The following is a 9,335-nucleotide window of genomic DNA, read 5'->3' on the forward strand; positions in this document are numbered from 1 at the left end:
TCCAGCTGACATTGTAGTCACATGCAGGCTGTAACTATGGTCAGATAGGCACCAATGGCCCAGAGCTACTGGATGTAGCTGGATAACTGGATCAGTCTCTCAGTGCAGACTGCAGAGATTACATGTTCAAATCTCAGTCCTCCTACAGTACAATACAGGTGTACTTTAACATTTTCAAGGCTAAAATACAAGAGAACAACTCAAAAGCACCAGGAGGAACCTGTTAATGGCCCAGCGTTTGACCAGTTGTCTCTGCTACAGACAGATCGCAGGCTTTGATTGATTGATTGAAGACTTTATTAGAAGTTTGCATAGGAAAAGGTACAGTTTCATGACGGTACAGTTCACTGGTACAAGGTCTACTAAAAGGAGATCCATGAAAAGACTAAGCTTATTTCCACTGGAAACCATTTAAGTATCTCATATAACATTGAATGACAGACAAATAGAACACAGTACTATGCAGTAGATATGTAAAGAAAAACAAAATAGAAGACAGTAAGTCAAAACAAACAGTATATACAAAGAAGGGGCAGGGGAGGGTAGGGTTGGGCTAGATTCTTTTTTACCAGTTGCGAACGGCTGCTGCCTGTAAGTGGTTTTTCAGGGCCAAGTCCTATTAGATTTTGCACGTCTTTCTGTCTGATTGTATCAAAAAAGCACCTCGGTTAAGGTGGAGACGACCTCCTGTTGGTCCGACCAGGTTAACATTCACCAGGTTAGCATTCACCAGCTTCGGCAGGTTAGAATTTCACCAGGTTAGCATTCACCAGCATTAGTTTGACCGAGGTTAAGGTTAGGTTTAAAACCACAGCAGAGAACAGTAGGTGAGAATGTCCTGCTGTGAGGACGTACAGTAGGCCTAATAGAACGTACAGTAAGCCTACAGTAGGCTATAGGTGTCGCGTGATTTGGAATTGCACACGCGTTCTGGGCAAACCCCGCCCATGGAAGCTTTTGATTGGCTGAACCGGCGCTAGGGAGCGCTCCTTTTTGGTCGCTTGGACCGCACGGAGGTGCGTTTATCGTGGGCGGGCATTACGGCCTGGGCATAAATATAACGATTGCATTCACCACGGCTTCGTAACTCGCCTGCGGCGCTCGGGGGCGAAGAGCAGGACCAAGGTCCGCTGGCCTTCGCGCCGCTTGCAATGTCGTGGACAATAATCAAACGCCTCCGCCCAGAACTCATGTGCAATTCCAAATTAAGCATAGGGCGTCAGGTGAGGCAAGCACGAGTATTGTTAAAGCAAGCAGGGGATTGAAGAAGTGTTATTGACCGCTGTTAGCTTTTTTGGTAGCGTTTAATATTAATATTAATATTAATATTAATATTAATATTAATAATCATTAAAAACAAACTGTAGGAATATAACATTAAGAGACCCATAATGTGACTGTGTGACCGACCCACAGATGGGGTCGCGCCAAACGGAGCCAACGCTTGGGATACAGTTTGGTCTAATTCTGTAATTAAAGCAACAAAGTAGATTTATTTGAGGTAATTGTACTCTAAGTAAGTGTGTTAACATGTTCTAGGAGGAGTTGGCCCCCAAACCCCCGTTGGGGGGTCGTAAACCCGATGTTTAAAAAGTTAGAAACTGAGCAAAAATGAAGAAAATGAACGCAGCTGCCGCCCCGAGCGGCTCGGCGGCGGCGCCGATGATTGCCGATGAATGACGAACAGTGCGACGCCAAGAACAGCAGCTGCCCATCATGTCGGCTGCCCATCATGTAGTGTGATTACGGTAGGAGCTCGCTCACTTTAGCACATTATGGAGAATTACGCACGGCATGCAGGCATACAGTCACAAAATACAGCGCACGCGCGCACGCACGCACGCACACACACACACACACACACACACACACACACACACAACACACAGTGGTGTATTATTAGGATGGCGTCAGGAATCACCAGAAAAAAAGGACAGATGTTTTCATTGAATCTATAATTTAGTTTGACGTTACAATGGGTTTGTATGGTGGGGCTTGATGAAATAAATATCAATATCTAAATACTGTAAAGTTCAGCGGATCGAGTGAGACAGTCTCGAACCCCAGCCTCACATTTAGCAGACAAGACGTAGGCCTACAACCCGCAACACCAACGGCCCTGTCTGTTAACGGGCGTTAGAATTTTTAAACATATTTTGGGTGCTTTTTCTGCCTTTATTGATAGGTGCACAGTAGGCTGACAGGAAACGGGATATCCCTTTAAAAGGGGATTTCAGTGTCAGGTTCACATATGAAATAATAAGTAGACCTATGCAGTGGGCTACCTAACTCAGTGAGCTACCTACCGCTTACCAGACTTCTTTCCCATTAGAACAACAATGTGCTAATGTAGGCTATGTGCTTTAATTTTACCTGATCATCCGAGCTCTTTTAGTGCAGCACGTCTTTATGGCAAGCCGTTTTAACATTTAATAGCTAGACTGACTATGTATTCAAGATAGGGTTAATTGCATTCTTCCTAGTCAAAATTAAAGTTTTGGATATCTATAATTCAGTTTCTCCTAAAGTTTTTAGCCATAATTCAGTTAATTCAGTTTCTCCTAGGAGAAACTCCAAACAGTTTCTCCTAGGAGAAATTCAGTTCCTCCTATAAGAAATTGTTAAATGTTAAAACGGCTTGCCATACGTCGTTAGCTTTAAAACCACAGCAGAGAAAAGTAGGTGAGAATGTCCTGCTGTGAGGACGTACAGTAGGCCTAATAGAACGTAGCCTACAGTAAGCCTACAGTAGGCTATAGGTGTCAGGTGAGGCAAGCACGAGTATTGTTAAAGCAAGCAGGGGATTGAAGAAGTGTTATTGACCGCTGTTAGCTTTTTTTGGGAGCGTTTAATAATAATATTAATATTCATATTAATTTCATTAAAAACAAACTGTAGGAAACTGAGTGAGGCAGTCTCTGTCTCACAGCAGTCTCAGGAACAGGACGCCCTGTTCGTCATTCATCGGCAATCATCGGCGCCGCCGCTGCGCCGCTCGGGGCGGCAGCTGCGTTCATTTTCTTCATTTTTGCTCAGTTTCTAACTTTTTAAACATCGGGTTTACGACCCCCCAACGTGGGTTTGGGGGTCAACTCCTCCTAGAACATGTTAACACACTTACTTAGAGTACAGTTACCTCAAATAAATCTACTTTGTTGCTTTAATTACAGAATTAGACCAATCTGTATCCCAAGCGTTGGCTCCGTTTGGCGCGACCCCATCTGTGGGTCGGTCACACAGTCACATTATGGGTCTCTTAATGTTATATTCCTACAGTTTGTTTTTAATGATTATTAATATTAATATTAATATTAATATTAATATTAAACGCTCCCAAAAAAAGCTAACAGCGGTCAATAACACTTCTTCAATCCCCTGCTTGCTTTAACAACACTTTTGCTTGCCTCACCTGATGCTAAAAGGTTAATCCATTGGAGCAATGGTTAAGATACTGAACTCACGTGCGGGAGACCCGGGTTCAAAGCCAAGTGGGGATTGGATCACCTCCGTTTATTGTTGTGCGTTAGTAAAGCAATCAATCTGTGTGTGTGTGTGTGTGTGTGTGTGTGTGTGTGTGTGTGTGTGTGTGTGTGTGTGTGTGTGTGTGTGTGTGTGTGTGTGTGTGTGTGTGTGTGTGTGCGTGTGCGTGTGTGCGTGTGTGCGTGTGCGCGCGCGTGCGTGCGCTCTGATGAGGAGAAGGAACGGACTGCAGCGTTTAAAGGCTCCTCATGACATTCAAATCGAAAATGTACCTTTTCCTATGCAAACTTCTAATAAAGTCTTCAATCAATCAATCAATCAATCAATCAATAATTTGTTTTTTCTGGGGGAGGACCCCCCCCCCCCCCCCCTTAAAGGGTGGGGCCATTGCATGCCGTCATACACAGATATTCATTTAAGTCATGACTGCATTATTATTAAAGATGGGTCTTACATTGCTTAAGTCATCAAATCAACTGACTTGGATTCCAAAAATTGACAGTCACATGAAAAAAAGTCAGTTGAATTTCACCAATGGTCCTCCCTGTATAGGACTTGAACCTGCAACCTCAGAGACAACTGGTCAAGCACACCACACCACTGAGCCAAGGCACCTCTAGGCCATTAACAGGTATCTCCTGGTGCTTTTTCTTTTTTTTTTAAAGATTTTTTTCGGGCTTTTTGCACCTTTATTTTGAGAGGACAGTAGGCTGACAGGAAATGGGGAGAGAGATGGGGAATGACAAGTGGCAAAGGTTGTCCGAATCGGGAATCGATCCGGCAACGCCAGCAGGCATCATAGCCTAGAATGTGGTATGCACCTTGACCACTAGGCCAGCGGGCACCCCAATCTCCTGGTGCTTTTGAGTTACAAGTTCTCTTGTATTTTAGCCTTGAAAATGTCAAAGCACTCCTGCATTGAACTATAGGAGGACTGAGATTTGAACATGTAACCTCTGCACCGAGAGCCTGACCTTCAGACCACTACACTACCTCTCTCTGCAGGTGTTTTCTAGAGCTTTGACTACTCATTTTGTATTATAACATTGAAAATGTCAAGGTAGCATATAGCAATGTATGAGGACTGAGATTTGAACACGTCACATAACCTATGCACTGAGAGTCTAATGTTTAGACCACAACACCATCTCTGGCTGCAGGTTTGTTCTGGTGCTTTAGAGTAGTTCTTTTGTATTTTAACCTTGAAAATGACAAAGTACTACTTACTAGAACAACATTGGAAGACTGAGATTTGAACATGAGAGCATTTACCCTGAGAGTCTGATCTTCAGACCACTACACTAGTATCTCAATGCAGGTGTTTTCTAGAGCTTTCCTTTACATTTGTATTATAACCTTGCAAATGTCAAAGTATTATTGCAATGTAGAAGGACTGTGATTTGAACACAGAACCTCTGCAATAGGAGTCTAAAGTTTAGACCACTACTCCATCTCTCACTGATAATTTACTCTGGTGCTTTTGAATAATTCAGTGTATTTTAACCTTGAAAATGTCAAAGTACTAGAACAACTTTGAAGGACTGAGATTTGAACATGGAAACTCTGTGCTGAGAGTCTGATCTTTTTACCAATACACTATCTCTCATTGCAGGTACTCCATGGTGCTTTTGAGTATTTTGTTGAAGAGAATTATTAAAACTGAATGAAAAAAGTTATTGAAAAAACACAGCCTGCTCACGTATATATCCCCGGATAATATTACTCAGAAAGTTTACAAAACACAGGTTAACTTTGCTGGGAAAAACGTCTTGGACCAAATACAATAGTGTGTCGCTTTTATGCCCATATATGGAGTTCTGTGTCAGGGATGCCCAATTATGGAGTCTAGGCCAAACTAAAATGTCAGTACTGACATCATAATGATGACTTCAGGGTACTCTGTAAATGGGGAATATTTTAATAGATCATGCCCATTGTTCCAACACACGCAGAGTTTGAAGTTGATATGGGCGCATATTGGTCGGATAGGTGGTTCTGGACAACCAGATCTCCACTTGTGCCTATGGGCATATCGGTGGGAGCAACAAACCACAGAAATGGCGTTTCTGGAAATGTTACGTTTTCATGCCATCCAGTTTTGTTTATATTAGGTTGCCATGGTCACTCAATTAAGTCTGAGTGAGTCCAGGTTGCATACTTGTCACAATACTCAGAGACTAATTAAGTCTGACACCGTGTACCCCATAATTGGGCATGGCTGACATGGGAACTCCATATTTAGGCATTGCTGACTCATCGTGACCTCATCACGATGACAAGAGCAAACAGTATATAGGCTGAGCAAGCAGCACGTTCTCTCCACACAAATCGATATTGCAGACTCCTGACCTTGGTCCCCAAGAAAACATCTGCAGCTGCTGTGGAAGAGATATTTGGGATTGTTGGAAGAAGTATCTAAAGACGAAGCAAAAAGACAAACAATGGCCTTCAGGAGGTTCCTTCCCATGCTTGACCGGGTGCTGGTGGAGCGTTTGGCAGCAGAGAAGGTGACGAGCGGTGGCATCATGCTTCCAGAGAAGTCCCAGGGCAAAGTGCTGCAGGCCACAGTGCTGGCAGTTGGACCTGGTTCTGTCAACCAGGAGGGGATCCAGAAGCCCGTCAGTGTGACGGTTGGACAGAAGGTCCTTTTACCAGAGTACGGTGGAATCAAAGTCGTTCTGGATGACAACGACTACTACCTCTTCCGTGACGCAGAAATTTTAGGAAAATATGTTGATTGAGAGAGACAGTTTGCTGTAATACCTTACCCCAAAACCAAACTCCCACACCCCACTCCCACCCAGTGTGAAAGCCAGATGTAGGAGCGGTTAGCGCCGCTCAAAAAAGAAAAAAAATACGAAAAAAAATAAAAACGTAAAAAAATCACACTTGCAAAATGTATATCTCCTTGTATGGGCTGTTCTGTCCATGACGTTAGTTATCTCCATACATGGAGTTCCGTGCTCATACCGTGCTCCTACACTCAAAGCCACTTGTAGGAGCTATAGCACTGCTCAAAAAACAAAAAAAAACAAAAAAACAAGAAGGGAAACAAAAACTAAAATCGCACCTGTGCGAAGTGAGGGGTGCAAACACGACACACGGCATATCTCCTTGTATGGGCCGTTCTGTCTGTGATGTTAGTTACTTTGTGTATGAGCACGGATCTTGAAAATAATTCATAATAATCCTATATTAAATTGCTTTGAGGGGCCCTGGATGGGGAAAAACTGTCCAGGGTGAAAGTGAAATATCCCTTTAAGCTAATCATCTGTGGACCTCCCCAAAATCATGTGGGGACCCAACCCACCAGGTTCAGAACCACTGGTCTGCTACATAATGACTATTGTGTAACACACAAAGAGCAGCACAATGAATCACATTATTCTTGGAGGTGTTTTAATGAACAACGTGAACAAGTCAAATTCAAAGTATTTAAAATACTGTCATGAATTGTTATTTATGTTCATCGTACATTTATTTTCAAAACATTACAAAATCACCTGTATCTCTTACCTGTGTTATACACAGGTCTGATTCCAGTCGATAAAAACTGCTAAAAATAGTGCTCCATCGTTGATTTTCACCATTAAGAACGTTAAGAGAAACCATGACAATATGGAGACAAAATAATTATTAAATATAAGTACATTTTTGAAGTCATACAATTAAACCACATAAAGATGAGCTGATATTACAGAATTATTCATAGGTTTGAGGCCGTAGGCGTATAGGGTTTAATCACAAAGCACGAAAAGGAGCAGTTCACCCAAAAAATGACTTATTTTCTATCAATTACACACCCATGAAGCCCAATGAATGCATGAAGATTATTATTTACTAGAAAGACGCCTCAGGGCGACATGCGACCTCTGGCCAGTGATGTATATCGGACCATCGGACCAGTTACCCATATATGGAGACCCCTGCATGCTGCATGATAGTCAACAATGTTATGTCAAAACATGCCCATATATGGGCATTACCAAATATGGGCATTCCCAGTTATGTCCTTAATATTGATGACATTGGGACAGGGATCTCCATATATGGGCATAAAACGTATGTTAATTAGTAAAGCCAAGCAGGGCCTTGGCAAGTTAGGGCCTGGGTTTGATGCCTGGGGATCTCCATATATGGGCATAAGAGGGTACCCTAACAGGGCATCATCTGGGAATGCCCATTCTGTATATGGACATTTTATTTATTTTATCCTTTATTAATTTATATCCATATACAGTTACAGTACATACTGTATATATGTCACGGTTAGATAGAGAAACGGTTAGATAGAGAAACGGAGCGCTCGCCGTGCGGCACGGGGCGAACAAGCGGTCGCCACAACAACGTCCTCCAGGCGGAGCCGCTCGATTGTCCACGACATTGCAAGCGACGCGAAGGCCAGCGGACCTTGGTCCTGCTCTTCGCCCCCGAGCGCCGCAGGCGTGAGTGGCCGCGAAGAGCGGGCCAGGGCCGCGCGGCCGGCGGAGCGCCGCGCGAGTTACGAAGCCGTGGTGAATGCAATCGTTATATTTATGCCCAGGCCGTAAGGCCTGGGCAAGCTAGGCTAGGCTAGGCTAGGCTAGGCTAGGCTAGGCTAGGCTAGTAAATAAAGAAAGAGAGTCGCAAACGAGTGACGTCAGCGCCTTCACTAGTGAATGGCTGTCGTCGCCATCTGGTGGTGATTGGTGTGTGGTGAACGACAAAACAAGCGCTCTTACCACAGTCTAACCGAGTTACCCAAACTAACCGTAACATATGGACTTAATATTAACGTTTTGGGGGAAGGTAGGGTGTAAATCAGAGTAAAGCAGGCTCTTGGGCCAGTTAGGGCCTGGGATTGATGACATCAGAAATCTCCATATATGGGCATAAAGGGATTTTGTTTCTGGGAATGACCATATATGGACTTTTTGTTTTATTTTATCCTTTATTAATAATAAAGATAATAATATGTATCCATATACATACAATATATTTTATGCCCATACATGGAGATCCCTATCCGAACCAGCCACACAGATATGGGCCATGCCTTTGCCATCTGGCCAGTGATATATATCGATGACATCAGGGATCTTCATATATGGGCATAAAATGGATACCCATATATGGACTTTTACATAGGTGAGGTCACCTTTGATATTACCTGTGATGACACAAATTGATAGATAAATAAGTCATTCTTTGGTCATTTATCTGTCTTCAGGCCTTGCAGCGCCGGTAGAAGTGGAAGTGATAGTCGGTGAAGAGCACCCCCATGTAGTGACGATCGGTACTGCAGTCTGCCTGACCCTACAGACAGAAATACATGCCCCCATGAGGATAGTGAACCATATATTAATTGTCATAAATAGCATGAGAAGGAGAGGATGTCCATGAGTTTCACTCACTCAGACCTGACGAAGACCCCAAAGAGGGTCGAAACGTTGTCATGATTTTATTTTAAATAAAGAACTACTCCTGGGAGCGACTAAACCAGGGGGTTTCAAAGTGGGTGACGGGGCACCCTGGGGTGTCGTGATGGCAGTTCAGGAGTGCCGCGAGATAATAATGATAATAATAATAAGATTTACTTTATAATGATAATTTAGCATGAATTTAAACTTGAAGTACAAAGTTATTTTCAGTCAGTTCTAACCAAAATGGCTATTATCTCAATGTTTTCCTCACAACATAATCGCTAAAAGAGTGAAAATTATGAATATCGTCACTGTCAGGCAAAAACCTTGTATCTCCAAGTTTCAAATGTGTATGTTTTTTGGTAAAATAAAAGCCCTACTTCATCATACAAAAGTGTCACACAAGTAGTGAAAATAGCCGATCTACAAGCACACAACGCCTCGCGATGCGAG

At 43.1% G+C, this 9,335-nt stretch overlaps 2 protein-coding genes across 2 annotated transcripts in view; one reads left to right on the plus strand and one right to left on the minus strand.

Moving 5' to 3' along the window:
• Nucleotides 1-5,921: 5,921 nt before the first annotated feature.
• LOC308308627 (10 kDa heat shock protein, mitochondrial-like) lies at nucleotides 5,922-6,221 on the plus strand (the record flags this gene model as incomplete). The annotated part of the gene is made up of 1 exon (XM_080754060.1): nucleotides 5,922-6,221. The coding sequence occupies one exon, from the start codon at nucleotides 5,922-5,924 to the stop codon at nucleotides 6,219-6,221; it is 300 nt and encodes a 99-aa protein (XP_080610186.1).
• A 2,464-nt stretch (nucleotides 6,222-8,685) lies between these two features.
• myrfl (myelin regulatory factor like) overlaps nucleotides 8,686-9,335 on the minus strand; it is a gene marked incomplete at both ends in the record, with an annotated part of 28,817 nt that continues 28,167 nt past the window's right edge. Inside the window, one exon of the mRNA XM_080754355.1 lies at nucleotides 8,686-8,775. Coding sequence (XP_080610481.1) covers nucleotides 8,686-8,775 — 90 coding nt within the window. The remainder of the gene's footprint in view (nucleotides 8,776-9,335) is intronic.

Source organism: Nannobrachium achirus (assembly GCF_963921795.1).
Source record: "Nannobrachium achirus genome assembly, chromosome: 23".
In the NCBI taxonomy this organism is placed as follows: Eukaryota; Metazoa; Chordata; class Actinopteri; order Myctophiformes; family Myctophidae; genus Nannobrachium; species Nannobrachium achirus.